This window comes from Aotus nancymaae, unplaced genomic scaffold (genome assembly GCF_030222135.1).
Source record: "Aotus nancymaae isolate 86718 unplaced genomic scaffold, 86718_ANA_hifiasm-v0.15.2.pri h1tg000041l, whole genome shotgun sequence".
In the NCBI taxonomy this organism is placed as follows: domain Eukaryota; kingdom Metazoa; phylum Chordata; class Mammalia; order Primates; family Aotidae; genus Aotus; species Aotus nancymaae.
This window is the reverse complement of record NW_026988455.1, coordinates 42,588,473-42,603,914: the sequence shown is the minus strand read 5'-3', so window position 1 is coordinate 42,603,914 and position 15,442 is coordinate 42,588,473. Positions and strand designations below refer to the sequence as shown.

At 46.5% G+C, this 15,442-nt stretch overlaps 1 protein-coding gene across 1 annotated transcript in view; it reads right to left on the bottom strand.

The window, feature by feature from the left end:
* Positions 1–14,283, bottom strand: part of KLF9 (KLF transcription factor 9) — a 30,807-nt gene extending 16,524 nt beyond the window's left edge. Inside the window, exon 1 of the mRNA XM_012453902.3 lies at positions 12,488–14,283. Within this exon, the coding sequence (XP_012309325.1) occupies positions 12,488–12,992 (505 nt within the window). The 5' untranslated portion in view covers positions 12,993–14,283. The remainder of the gene's footprint in view (positions 1–12,487) is intronic.
* Positions 14,284–15,442: the final 1,159 nt, after the last annotated feature.

Sequence of the window (15,442 nt, the reverse complement as noted above, 5' to 3'; positions counted from 1 at the left end):
GAACTGTGTTCCTGAGCCCAAAACAGTGCTGTTGGAGAAATCCACAAAGGGACTGGGTCACGGTGCAAAGGTCTAACACCTACAGCCACTGATACCAGCCTGTGAGGATGGGGACACAGGCAGGTGCATGACAGTCATCCCAGTGGACATCACCATAAGGTCAAAGGATAGCATGCAACATGGATGGCTCTCCCATGAGGCTGAAACAAGAGATGAGCCCCATGCCCACCAAACAACAGATCACTCCCAGGGAAACAAAAGGCAAGGGACCCCAAATAACAGAGAGAACCCTGATTTCGAAAAACATTTAGCCAAAAGAGAATACAATTTAATACAGAAATAACTGAGACCCTGAATTGCCAAGAAGAAGATTGTCCCCTAGCAGCAGAAATGGAGAGACCGATGCCTGATTAGTTAGCACCTACTCTACCTGCTAGGCTGTGGCATTCGTAAGGACTCATGGTGAAAAGTGACGCCATCCAACAAGTGTTTGCATCCAGCTTTTTCCCTCTGGGCTCAACCTTTGCACACTGTTCATAGCACAATATGGCTGCAATGACCATAAATCCTACTCATATATGCCACATAGGCCACCAGCATCTTTCCAAACATTTAACCTTTCTACTCCTGGAATGGAGTGAGCCGCTAAGTCACATGGCTTGGTGCTTGTCACCAAAGACCACAAAGAGCAGCAGGTCAGAGCTGTCCTACCTTCACAAAGCAGCCCCCACTCAACCCTCCCCCTGAGATCTCAGAAAAGGAATATAGTCCCCTCTTTGGGCATGCATTCCTACAGAATGTTTTGAAATTTAGGAACAAGCAGGGCTTTGAGAAGAAATGCCTCAGGTTAGGCTGTGTGTGGCGACTCATGCCTGTAATCTCAACAGTTTTGGAGACTGGGGCAGGAGGATCACTTGAGGCCAGGAGTTTGAGACCAGCCTGAGCAATATAGAGAGATCCCATCTCTACAAGAAAAAAAATTTTTTTTTTAATTAGCAGGGCATAGTGGTGAGTGCCTGTGGTCCCAGCTATTTAGGAGACCTAGGTGAGAGATCGCTTGAGCCAAGGAGCTTGAGGATGCAATGAGCTATGATTGTGCCACTGTACTCCAGCCTGGGCAACAGAGCAAGGCCCTGTCTCAAGAAAGCCAGCCTGGCCAACATGGTGAGACCTCGTTTCTACTAAATATACAAAAATTAGCTGGGTGCAGTGGCTCACGCCTGGAATCCCAGCACTTTGGAAGGCCGAGGTAGGTGGATTTCTTGAGGTCAGAAGTTCAAGACCAGACTGGCCAACATGGTAAAACCCCATCTCTACTAAAAATACAAAAATTAGCTGGGTGTGGTGGTGGGCACCTGTAAGCCCAGCTTCTTGGGAGGCTGAGGCAAGAGAATCATGTGAACCTGGGAGGCGGAGGTGACAGTGAGCTGAGATTGCACCACTGCAATCCAATCTGTCTCAAAAATAAATAAATAAAAATAAATAAAATAAAAATAAAAACTAGAAAAAAAAAAAAGAAATGCCTCAGATTAGAGAAAATGGCCCATGTTTTTCACACTGGGAACCCCTGCTTTAGTGAGAGAATGCTCACTGAACAAGCATTTTGAGGCTGGCCATGAGTATGGATCGCAATACGAGAGAAAGCCAGCAGTTTGGTCATCATTTTGCTTATTTTCATTAAATGGTAATGGTACAAAACTACTGTGGAATGACGGTAGCACAGGAATTTCAGTCACTTTTATGCGTTTTTGTTAAGCTGTTTTTAAGCTCTCCTTTTTGCCTCTTATGATTTATTATAGTGTTTTTCTCGGGCACTGTGCATGCTGAATACACTTCTGAATCTCAGTGGGAACTGCCATATAAACAGCTCGTCTTTGCTGGACTCAGCTTTTATCTATTAGCACATAGGGTAATAAATGTTTCTGTACACTTGATTTGTTTCTCTGGGCATTAAAATGGACAGACTGGAATTAAAACCAAGTCAATGGCTTTGAAGTTCACCCTGCTGCTGCTGTTATACTTGTTCCCTGTGAGGCTTTTGGTATCGGCTTCTAGAATATCCACTCAGGAGGGCTTGTGAGTGTTTGCCTGCGAGTATGTAATACGTGTCAAAATCATGATCTTCTGCAAAAACCCTTCTGTACATTCACTTATGGCCTATCTTTCGAGTTGAACTCCAGAGGCAGTTCAGAGCTCTTTTCCATCAAAAGAAAGAAAAATATAGAGGAAAAAAATATGACCGTACTGTTTGCCTCTCATTTTGTCAAACTCCATTCTTTGGAAAATCCTGTTGGTAGTTCTAAACGGGACGATAGCCAGGAATGGTGGCTCACGCCTGTAATCCCAACACTTTGGGAGGCTGAGAGGGGTGGATCACCTAAGGTCAGGAGATCCAACCTGGTCAACATAGTGAAACCCCGTCTCTACTAAAAATACAAAAAGTTAGCTGGGCATGGTGGCGCGTGCCTGTAATCCCAGCTACTCGGGAGGCTGAGGCAGGAGAATTGCCTGAACCCAGGAGGCGGAGGTTGCGGTGAGCCGAGATCGCGCCATTGCACTCCAGCCTGGGTAACGAGCGAAACTCCGTCTCAAAAAAAAAAAAAAAAAAAAAAAATACAAAAATTAGCCAGGCATGGTGGTGTGTGGCTGTAATCCCAGCTATTCGGGAAGCCGAGGCACGAGAATGGCTTAAACCCGGGAGGTGGAGGTTGCAGTGAGCTGAGATCATGCCGCTGTACTGCAGGATGGGCAACAGGGCAAGACTCTGCCTCAAAAAAATAAAAGTAAAAATAGAAACAAAAATAAATAAATAAATAAATGGGATGATAGAGCGAGTAGGTGTTGGTTTTGCCTGTCTGGCATTTATTCCTTTTTGAAGAAGAAATAACACACTAAATTTCCTTTTGGCAACAACTCCTTCCCCATTCACAGAGTCGACTACATGTAATTCTAGGGAGGGTGACCCCACACCTCCAGACCCAGAGGTTGGATGTGACCCAGTCAGGCCACAGTGATTCATTTCATGGATTGGGCACTCAGTCTGAACTAGTCATAGAGCTCAAAGCCCAGAACTTTTGCTGAAATCACTGGGAATGGAAAACTGTCTTTCCTTGGGGGTTGCTTAAGTGGCAGGATATGAGTCTGGAACTGCGGGCAGCCGTCTCACCACTATTTGGAGACAGCTCCTCCCCGCCACCAACCCCCAGACTGTTGCCATGAATGAGGCCAAAGCAAAAGGCAGCAAAGCTGAGCCACAGAGAGGCAGACGCTGAGTGCCTGTACCCACAGACACCAAAATGAGAGCTACCCCCAGGTTTATAAGCTGAACCAATAAAGTTTCATTTTTTTTATTAAGCCAGTCTCTGTTTGGATTCTGTTATCCTGACTAACATAGCTTTGGGCCTACAACCAGGTCATTTTTCAATGGGAAGGAAGCAGCTTCTGGATAAGTACGGAAAATACAGAGTAGGTGTGGTCAGAGTCCAAGATTTCTGCTGACACTCCTAACTGAGGTTCATGAAAACCAACCACGAGCCAGAGTTGGAACGACAAAAGAGTAGACAGCTGAAGACTGGTGGTTCTGGGACCAAATCCAAGAGAACCACGTAAAACACAGGGTCTCTTCCCACTGGCAGAAACTCAAGGGGTCCAGATCAGCAAGCGTTCATGCCCAACTCCACCCACCTAGAGACAGACTAGGAAAATTCCAGTATAACCTTGAACTAGGTTAACTAACTCTCAGTCTGATTCCTCTTATTAAATGAGAAGAACAGAAGGCACCTTTCTACATCACAGGATTGCTGTGGGTTTAAATGTGACAATGTATGTAAACCATTTAGGTTGGAACCTGACATATAATGAGCGTTAGATATTATATTATCACTATTATTCACAAAATCCAAAGCGCCTGCTACCAGCATTCTACACAGCTTTTTGCATGTAAGTCACTCAATAAATAATTCAAGTGAATGAGATGGCCCGGCGCAGTGGCTTAAGCCTGTAATCCTAACACTTTGGGAGGCTGAGGTGGGCAAATGGTTTGAGCTTAGGAGATTGAGACCACCAGCCTGGGTAACATGGTAAAACCCAGTCTCTATAAAAAATACAAAAATAGGCCAGGCATGGTGGTGTGCATCTGCGGTCCCAGTTACTTAGGAGGCTGAGGTGGGAGGATTGCTTGAGTGGGGGCAGGGGGGAATTGGGGGAAAGTGCAGAGGTTACAGTGAGCCAAGATCCTTCGTGCCACTGCACTCCAGCCTCAGTGACAGAGTGAGACTCAGTCTCAAATAATAATAATAATAATCAATAATTTAAGTGAGGCAGTGCTGGATTAATCTGGAATTCTGAACAAAAATTCTAGGAATCTCAAGGGCTTCCAGGACACACATATAAATTCTTAATTTTTAATTATAATGGTGTGCTAAATGATTTAAACACCTTGTCTGAATTAAGCCTCATAACAACTTCATAAATATGTAATTACTGAGCTCCATTTTACAGATGAGAAAGCTGAGGCTCACAGAAGGTAAGTATAGCCTGAGTTGTCATAAATAAAGTGGTGGAGGCAGGATTCAAAACCCCTAAGTGAGGGACCCGAAAGCCTGTGCTCTGACGACTCTGTCTCCTGTCTCTGTACTGAAGGTAAAGGCCCCTCACATTCCAGTTCCTCAGTCTTGACTGTTCAATATGAAATGGGTCAGGCGTTACTCTTTCTTTCTAACTGCCTGTGTTATCAAAGATAGCTCTCTGCAAGAGAGAGATGGTGAAACCTTTTCTTCTCCCTCTATTTCTTTGGGCCAAGATGATCTGTAACTTTGTTCCCAGGTCGAAAATGTCCAAAACTCTCAAGAGAGACTTTTGTGTTTTCATTCATTGCCTATTCCACTGGTTCCCATTTTGGTTCAAGTCAGGCACTTTGGGAGATACTCCCTTCCACAGCATGGAGGCTCAGCTTGGAAAAATGGTCAAACTTCACTGAATACATAACACCACTGCCTGCATTTCAAATCCTTATCATTAATTTTGTATGGCTTAAGCTTCCGTCTCTTATTTGAATCTATTTAAATAAATGTCCTCACTTTTTAAAAAGACTCAATTTGGCCAGTTAAGGATTGGCCCTTTTTCTGTTCAGATTCTTCTAGATTCCTTTCTCCTGTTCAAATTATCATTCTCAGTTTCATTAAAAAATAAACAAATTCAAAGCCCCAGCAGCAGCAGCAGCTCTGGGCTTAGATGGTGAGCAAACTGGTTCTCCCAACTCGAGAAACTTTAGTTTTCAGATCCGGATTCTTCAATTCTCATCTCAGGATTCCAAAGTCCATTATGCCACACTGTAAACTGAGATTAACAGAGAAGCCTTCAGGCACACCATCAAAAAGTCTTTGGACACACATGGCAATGAATGCCTTGCAAGGTCCCAGGTGTTGAAAAAAAAAAAATGGATGCATCTTACACCCTCAGTGGGGATCACATTCTTATGAATAATAATGTTAGTCCTATTATCTGCTGAGGGGACTGCTTGAGACTGGGATAAAACAAATGTTTACTTTTGACCTTAATGCATCAAAAAGGTATTAAAGTTTCAGGAGGATTCCAGGTAAGCAGTGGTAGGAAACCTCTCAGCAGCACTGCCTTGGGCTGTTTCAGAGAGTGCTGCTCCCATAAAGCTGGCATAGGCCACCCCAGCTAACTCCACCTCTGCCCTTTCACTTGGTGAATTCCATGAAGCACCCCTTTAAACCAAGGTGAAAAACAAAAACGTTAACTATAGACTGAAGCCCCAGGAGAGCACAGGGAAGCGGCTGGCGGGTGAGTTGGGGGGGCGGGCGGCAAGAATTCAAATGAAAAACTGAAAATAATTCAAAATAAAGGAAAAATTCTTAGGCACACACAGCACCAAGCTTGAAGCTAATGCTTCCAACCACCTAGTACCCTCATGTACTGCTGAGGCTCTGGGAGATTACACACAATATGACCACTCACATATTAGTCAAGGCAGAGAGGTGGCTTTGGAACCCTGGCGGTGTGCCTGAAAGCCCTCCAAGTCCCCCCAAAACATTTCAAGAGAACAATCCCCATCTCTCTGAGAGAGGGTGGGGCTGCGCTTTCTTAAAGACAAAATGATGGATGTGATGACCTCTCAAGGTCACTTCCAACCTCCAAGTGCTATTCTTTTAATACTAACAACTGCTGCCACTAAGTGCTCTGAGTTAGGCCCAGGCCTGTGACTAACTTCCAACAAAAAGTGGGGCGGAGAGAGCGAGCCAGGATTGCTCAAAGACCACCGAAAGAGGATCTCGCTTCCTTCCCTTTTTAACCATCTGTAGGGTTTTTCCTTCTCCTTCCTTTTGCGTGTGTTGCATAGAAACAGAAAGTGCCTTTGTACCAATTACTAGGCACTAATTTACACTCTTCAGTGGGCGCTGGGCTTGCTGGAGAAACATTAGGAAAAGGTGGGAGGGTCGGATGTGGGGGAGGATTCTAGCAGTGGAGGAAGGAATGGCTTGCTACAAGCTTTTTCTCCAAGCCTGAGAACAGCCAAGGGGAAAGAGAGAGAGAAAAAAAAGAATACAGAAGATTTGGAAGTCAAGACTAACAAATGCGACAAAGCTTTTTTTTTTTTTAAATCAAGAATGCTAACGATCATAAGGCATTCAGAAATCAAACTGATGGGATGGAAAGCAGGCTCCGCCTAGAGCATGTCAGACTGTTTTAGGGTCTTCTGAAAGAGTAAAGACGGGAAACCATCCACCCACTTTTCTTCTCAATGAACTTAGAAAGGAAAACCATTGTCAGCCATTTTCCCAATATGTCATATGATGTTTCTCCAGGGGAAGTTCAATCTGGGAATTTCCCACAGATGTTGCAGAATGACTAGTCCTTGGGATAAGCGTCAACAATTGAGACAGGAATGTAAATCCGACCCTCATGTTCAGAATCCAAGAATTCATTTCCCTCAGCTTCTATCTTTGTGTCTCAAGGTAATGGGGTGTCACCATTCAAGTGGCACTGCATTTACTCTGGTACCTCCCTCTGTTACCCAGGAACCCCCTTATACCCCTCCCCTCTCTCTTCTCACCACCCACAGAAGATGTGAGAGGAAAATCAAGAGAAGCAATGTGCGTACTCTGTAATTTGACTCCACTTGTGTTTTCTATTGTGAAACAGTAATCCTGCCAGCAGAAGCTTCTCAGGAGGCCCCCCCACCCCCCATTTTGTCTTTGCTAGGGCAGATAGATGGAAGGTGACACAGGACAAGCGGGAAATGTGGGAAGAACAGCAACTGCTGGCTCCTACCTTGGGACTAGTAATAAGAGCTGTAGGGTCCTAACAGACTCCATCCCCAGGGTCAGATTTCTGCAGAGAGCTCTGGCTGGAGAACTGTCTGCACATATTTCCCTTGATTCAAAGGAGTTTTAGCCTCTGGCCTAAAACCCAGAAGCAAACTCTACAGGAAACTCTTGCAGCCTTAGAAACCCATCCTCTGTTGCTAGAAGCCGTATGCGAGCAGCCTTTTGCATAGACTGTTATTCTTCCCTAACAGGGTACTTCATATCACTCCTTTTGCTGAATGGGCTGGGGCAGTATCATCTCCAAGGGGGCAAAAATTCGTTGTGTGGCAGCTGAAAAAAGTCTTAGTTATTACACCAGTTTGTCGCCTTCGGAAGTGGGCACAGTTCATAAACAGATGTATCTGTGGAATTAAAATGAAATGGGGGAGGCCAGGCACAGTGGCTCATGTTTATAATCCCAGCACTTTGGGAGGCCAAGGTGAGCAGATCACTTGAAGTTCAAGACTTCAGGAGTTCAAGACTAGCCTGGCCAATATGGTGAAACCCTGTCTCTACTAAAAATGCAAAAAATTAGCCGGGTATAGTGGCACACACCCATAATCCCAGCTACTCTGGAGGCTGAGGCAGGAGAATCAGTAATGGAGGGGACAATTATGGGAAAAAGATAGAGAAACAGTTATCTGCACAAGACTCACTCAGGCCTAGTTGTACATCTGTGTTGGATGAAGCAAGTCAGGTTATGAAATGCCATTCCAAATCACTTTGGGGAGCCCTCTCCAAAGAAGAATGGGGTAGAGAGAATATATGCCTAAGGATCCAGGTACAGGGCTTCCGTTCCACTCATGAAGAGAAGAGAAGGTGGTAAGGGCTGGGCAGGGCCTACTTAATTGGGCAGCCCAGTGAGCCCTGAGTCTAGGGCAAGGCCTTGTTTTGTCCCTAAAGCCCCACCTCCAAGGCAGTGAAGGTGAGTTTTTCCACATACCTCTGATGACATCAGACTCTCCTTAACTGAACAGTTGATTCCAAAGCCTTTTACAGTAATTAAGGGAGAAGAGGGCAAGAGGCTCAGGACAACCTCATGCCTTTAAGCAAAATTCCCACCTAAGTTATAGTTGGCCAGTGATGGACATTCCTAGAGGGGCCAGAAAAATCCATTTCCCATATTGGAGGACAACTTCTACTACGGAGGCTGTCCAGATCCCTCCCACCAGGTATGCCAAGCATCCCAAGGATGTGTTCAGAGAGGCTAAGGAGAAGCAGAAGCCGCCACTCAGGGCTTGTGTAGCTCCCGTCTTTCCTGGTTTTTTATGTGAGCCTCATTTTTCACTATTTTAAGGTTATATATTTATATATTAAACCTTAAAAATCTTTTTTCATAGAACTGGGCTGTGATGGTTGGAATTTGGGGTTTTCTGATTTTCAGAATCCTATAACCAGTGCTATCAAACTCAACCCATTGTCACCACTTGGTGAGAGCTGACTTAAGCCCCTCCAAAAAGAGAATAAGATGGCACCTGGCATAGAAACAAGGCCTCAGGTTTCTATCATCCAGATATTAACCTGGCATGGTTCAACATCAGCCCATTCTGATGACTTCCGAACTGAAATTAGAATGTAGTTGTTTCCTTCTCCAAAGGATAACACTGCCTTTACCACCCACCCCCCAAAATCTGCTCATACTCTTTGTGAAGGGTATCTGCAAAGTCAGGAGACTTAGGATGAACTTCATGTTAATTACATTTTCAAATAATATGCTTGATATATTTTCATGTAAAATACTCCATGTTCTAAAATTAATCTGAAACAGTACAAATACATCATAAAGTGTCCCAAGTCTGGAAACAGGAAAAATAGTGTATTTGTTGCATCTTATTTTCTTTAGATTAACAATGGATCCACTGCTTAAACTTTAGAGGTATATCACCTGAAAAGATCTGGTCTGGAGGTTGAAGAAAAACAAATTGAATAGACTATTTGAAAATGTAAATTAATACACTACTTAATAAGTTTATCCAGTGTTCCCTGATTTTGAAGTGACGTTCTGTATATTACACACAAACTACAGGACCCAGCATTTCTCAAGGGCTTACTGTGTGTGGAACACTACTAGGTGCTTTATAGATGTTATCTTTGCACAAGAACCTGTGACGTGAGGATAGCAGCCCTGTCTTGTGGATTAAGAAAGTGGGGCTTAAGTGGGAGTTGAACAATAAGAACACATGGACACAGGGAGGGGAATTTCACACACTGGGGCCTGTTGGGGGTGGGGGGTAGGGGAGGAATAGCATTAGAAGAAACACCTAATGATGGGTGCAGCAAACCACCACGGCACGTGCATACCTACGTAACAAAACTGCACGTTCTGCACATGTACCCCAGAACTTAAAGATATCAAAAAAAAAAAAAAAAAAAAAGGTTAGAAGAAAGTGAGGCTTAAACAAAGCAGAGGCTGGAAACTTAAATACCAGAAGAAATTATGTAAATGATTAAAATACAAGGTACTGCCCCGTATTATGATCTGTTCAAGCCAATTATTGCTAGGTAGAAATTCAGGCCCCGTTTTGCCAGATCTTTTGATTTTTTTTTTTCCAGAGAAGCCAGAAATCTGGATTCATGCCATAATCCTCTGATTTTTAGATGTTGGTAACCAATTAAATTTTTATAAACCCTGTGCTGGCCAAGCCAAACAAATCTGCAAAGCAAATTCAGCAGCAAGCCTCCAGTTTGCAAACTCGGAGTTAAAATAACTTGCTTATGGTCTCAAATGAGAAAACAGCAGGACGAATCAGAACCCCGCTCAGTCGGCCTCAACTGTGTCTCTCCTCCCAGGACACTACAGAAGTAAGTAGCAGCACTGAATGAGAAGAAAATCTGTTTGAATGATTCAGCTTCTAAAGCTGGTGTAGAAGTGGTCTATGGAAGTGGCAGCTGTATGAGGCTCTATAAGGAAGTGAGCAAGCTGGAGGGTTTCTTGCAGGAATGTTAGCAGCAGTGAGCAAGGGGGTGTGGCTGGGAGTTTAGCTCTTAAAATCTTCACAGAATGCAGACATTCCAAATGCCATCTCTGCCCACCTTCTTGATTTAACACCAGCAGAAAGAAAATTAGGAAACTCTTTACCCTACCCTAAAGTCAATTTAAATTGAAGTTGTATCTGAAACTTCCAGATGCAGACCTCCAAGTTTCTTATTTAAAGTGACCTTAACACATACCTCCTCTAGCAGGAATACACTTCTGACAGTATTAACCCAGGCTGAGGTTTTGTTTGACCATGCTCTAAGATTAGAGATCCCCAAAACACAGACACCTGCAATCACCATATCCCTAGGTTCAAAGGACTGACGGTAGCACTTAAAGCTGGATGAACATCTCACTTCGTTTTCCACTCCTGACTGTGAAAAAGGTTCTCTGGAAGCAGCTGAGCCGAATGACTTGCCTTATGGAGAATTAAGGAGCAGCACGCATGCACGCACACATAAGCAGCCATTTCTATCAATGCCTGAGAAAAATCACTCAGCCGAATGGCCTAGAACCCTGGAAACCCTATTCCTGAGTCGGACAGACTCTGGCAGCTCACAGAGGCGCTGCGGCCCTCCCTGGCTGAACGACTGGGCAGCTCCCTGAAGGAGAAAATGCCTTTGCTCAAGGTGGCAGTGGGTGTCGATGCGAACAACTGAACTCCGGGAACATGGCTGACACAGCCAGGCCCGCCCAGCAGCTGTTGGTGAGTAACACCCTCCGGCTAATATACCCCTACTTCACCCCCAGAGCCACACTAAAGGTCACGTCCCCCAACGCAGGCACATGCTTTTCAGCAACCTTACAGATACAAACCTTAAAATGTGCTGTTTTATGGCAAGCTAGACGATGACCCCAAACAGAACCAGATTTTGCATTAACCATGGAGGAAATTCAGTCTGATTCCGGTGCCAGCAGCCACCTCCACAAGAACGAGTTTCCAAAGGAAATGGAATGAGACGCAGTTACGTGGCCTTTCTTTTAAAAAAGAAAGCAAAACAAAACAAAAAACCTCAACCAAGCATCACTGTTAACCCACAGGCCCAGGACCTCGTCTTAAAAGTATCGAAGTATTATACCAAAAAATGACAACACTTTTCCAACTAACTCCAACAATGCCCTCTCAAACACGGCGTCACAGGACAGAGGCAAAAGGCTTCTCTGAGAGGACCAAGCCCCAGCTACCTCATCTGAATGGCGTTTGTAAAAGCAGCTTTCCGAAGATGGTCAGATAGCCTGTCCAAATGTGAATGCTTTCCCACTTTTACCGTACATGTTAAACACAACCAACAGCACTGGTTGACCAAGGTCCCTGGAAGTCTCCAAAGCCTGTTTTATAAGGCAGATAGATGTCTTTCTGGCCACATTCATTTGTCCAGCCCTGCCTCTCGCCATCCCAGGGAGGAACTATTCCCTGAGGCCTCCAGAACTGCCCAGCATTCGTTACCAAGCTTTGACCTCCAGCAAGGACCACACCTCCCTGCAAACAGCCTGATTCAGGGGTGGAGGGTGCGACCTAAGTCACATGGCCAAAAAAAAAAGCTCTGAAATCTGGCTCATTAGGAAGGCTAATGGGTGAAGTTAACCCACCATTACTTGATCAAACTCCTCTGCTGCCTGCAGCAGGGTTATTTTAAACCTCTCAGGGGACTCCTGACCATATTTAAAACCACCTTGGCAAGCCCAGAAAAGTAGCAGGCATCCAGCTAAATGAGTCCTTAGTCATCCCTAAAAGGTTCGAAGTAAAGTGCGCCGCGTCCCCCCTCGGTTTCAGCCACTTCTCTGCAACCCGGCAAAGGAATTAAATAAAAGATACGCCATCTGACTTCCCCGCTGCCACCGTCTTTCCCAGGTGGGGTGGCCCCACCGTCGCGGGGTGCGGGAGTCCCGGGGGCGGGGCGGGACGGGGGAGGGGCGGACACCACTCCCCGCGAAGCCAAGCACCGCATTCGCTCTGCCCGCCAGTTTGAGGCTCTCCGTGGCTCCCGGAGGCCGGGGACAATTAAGGAGAGAGTGATCTTTCCGCCAATGCACAAATTATTAAAAGAGTTAAAACCGCATCTTCTCCAACATGTTTGCACCCTTTCGGCCGAGTGCAGCGTCCCGAACGCCCAGGAACGCCGCCAGGCCAAAGGTTAACTAACCCCAGAGCTCCGGGGGAGAGGGCGACGCCGCTAACCTGTATGCACTCTGTAATGGGCTTTGAGATGGGAGGATTTTCCATAGACTTTCCCACAGCCACTGTAGGGGCACTTGTGCCTCTTTTCGGAGGCGTGTTTCCCCTTCGCAGCCACTCCAGGGTGGAGGAGGGAGAGCGGGCTGGGCGCGCTGCCAGGATCCTGTCTCTCCTCCGGGCTGTGGGAAGGACTCGACCCAGATTCGGTGGTCACGTCGCTGTCGGATCCCATATCCTCATCTGGACTCTCCAGACTGTCGCTGCACACGGAGGGGGTCTGGATGGGTCGGTACTTGTTCAGGTCCAACAAGCTCTTGGCGATGGTGACGAGCGTGCAGTAATCCTTCCAGGTGTCCCCCGGGTCACCGTGCTCCTTGGTCACCTCGCGCTCAGGTAGTCGCAGCCGCTCGGCGTCCGGAGCGCCCCCATGCTCCGGCACCGCAGCGCGGTTCGAAATGGAAACCAGACACTGGGCGGCCACGAAGTCCATGTAGGCGGCCGCGGACATGGTGCGGGCGACGGCAGCCCCGGCGGCGCGGCCAAACTTGGCGGTGGCTGCGGAGGTTCGGCTCGCCCTGCCCTAGCCTCGGACGACAAGCGCGGCGCGGCGCGGCGGCCAAGGGGGCGGGGGCGCGGGGCGCTTCCGACTCGCAGGAGCGCCGAGGCGACCTCAGCCCCTCATCTTTACGTAACCGGCAGCGCCTCCGCACGCAGCATCCACGGCCCCAGGCTCCGCGGCGCCGCCGCCTCTCGCCGCCGCCCCTGCCCCGCGCGGGCCGCGATCCCCCGACGGGCGCGCCGGCCCCTCTGAGCCGGCTCCCTTGGAAAGATGCCACACGTGGCGGTCGCAAGTTTATTCGACTGAAAACGCCCCCGAGGCGCTGAGAGAGGAAACTGCAAGAGAAGTGCACGCCCTCAGCCGCCTCTCCGTCGAGCCAAAGCCCGAGGACATTCACCCGACCACCCCAAAGCGGGTGGCGAGGGCCACGCCGAGCGCCAAGTCTAAGAGACACTTTTTCCCGAGTCCACTGACGGCTTCTGAGCCCCTGCTCCGGCCGGTCCGCACCGTTCCGGCATTCTCTTGCTCAGTAACAATTTCGCAGAATCCCATCACGTCACAAACCAAACCCCTTCCAATTGGCCAGTGGGGAGGGTGATTCAACTCTGTTTACTTTCTCCCCCTGCCAGTCAGATCGGCCTTTCGGTGGAGAGGTGCGTCTAGAACTGAGGCGTGCGGCCAATCCGACTGTTCCGTTTCGCTGCCTCGTGCTACCCCTACAGCCTCGAATACTGACATTTAAAAGGGTAACAGCTGGGAGGCAGGGAAGGCGCAGCCGCACACTTTCGGAGTGCCTCACGGTCCCGTGGCCGGTCCAGGCCTCCTGGCTCACGTTCCAGCTTGCGGAGCTTTGGGACACATCTTCCCTAGTCAGTTGCGCTCGTTCCTATGGCAAAAGAGAACTTCAGCTTCGTTTTTCCAGCTCCCAAACAGTTAAATGACTTCCTGCAAACGCTACAGTCCCAGCAACCAGCCTTCCAATCAAAAGTAAGTTGGTTGATGTCACTGGCATTGGCTCGGCCAATCAGAAGGGCGTTCCGAAAGCAGGCGCTCGACACTTGTAATCGCGAAGAGCTGTAGTGAAACTGGACACATCTTTGTATTTTATGTTTGTTGCTGGTAGTAAATATTGAGTTATGGATGAGAGGACAGGGGTGATGAATAAATACAGTGTGAATCTGTAATTTTTTAAAACCCCATTATGTCAGGATAAATCCAAAAATAAACACAAATGAGAAAGAATTCGTTTTGTTATATATATTTTTTGGATGCAGCATACTTCGGGGCAGATGTTTAAAAATTCTTCCATCCAATACATTAACTATGACCAATTCATCTTCAAAATGCAGTGCTAGCAAAAGTTCTGGTTTTATAGCATAGCTTTTTTACTGCCCGAGATTCTTCCATCAAACATTCCATCTTTGCTTTTGTCATATCTCTTAATTCCTCTACTTCTCTGGTGCAACTTAATAAATTCTTTTAGCTTTATCTGGAAGCTATTTTTAACCCACCTTAAATGGCGGGTTAAATGATAAATGGAGACATAAACCATTCATTTGTGTAACTTTTAACAAAAACCCACCATTCTTGGCTCATTTTCTTTCCAGAGCCCCTGCATCGTTTTTGAGACATGTTTCTCTTCCCTCACTTCACAAATGTGGAGACTGAGATACATAGAGGTGACTTATTTATCTTGTTAGAGAGATAATGACAGAACCCAATAGAAACCACAAGTCTCCTGATTTCTAGCTCTTTGTGCTTACAACTAAGCCCTTTTGGTTTTGTGAAATATTAACTGTGCTGAACGGATTTTTAGGGACTGGAATAAGCCAGAGATCCTTAGCTGTGGAATATTATGGCATCACGTGGTCAGCAATTAGTATGGATCTTGGAGTCTGATTAACTTGGTTTGCCCCTCCCTCAGAATTAATGACGCAGTTGTTTTCCCTCTTTATAGCTGAGAAAAGAATCTATGGCTAGTGTCTTTTTGCAAGAGGCATACTGTTAGACCAACTGATTAAAAATAATTCACTTTCGTGAATTGTGAGAGGTACCTGATTGTATGTGATGGAGATTCGGTGAGTTCCAACCCTGATTCCCACTGGCTATTAACCTTTGTTAAGAGAAAGTTACACAGGTTCTAGTCTTCAAGGGAAGGGTCTCAAATTAACACTACTAATTTAAGGTCTAGAGTAGTTTCTTTTGACTTTATTTTTAAAGTGGTACATCAAAAAAAGAAAATTAAAAAAAAAATTAACTAGGCATGATGGCTCACACCTGTAGTCCCAGCTACTCAGGAGGGTGAGGCAGAAGGGCTGCTTCAGCCTAGGAGGTCAAGGCTGCAGTGAGCCCTGATCACACCACTGCAATCCAGCCTGGGCAACAGAGCAAGGCCCTCT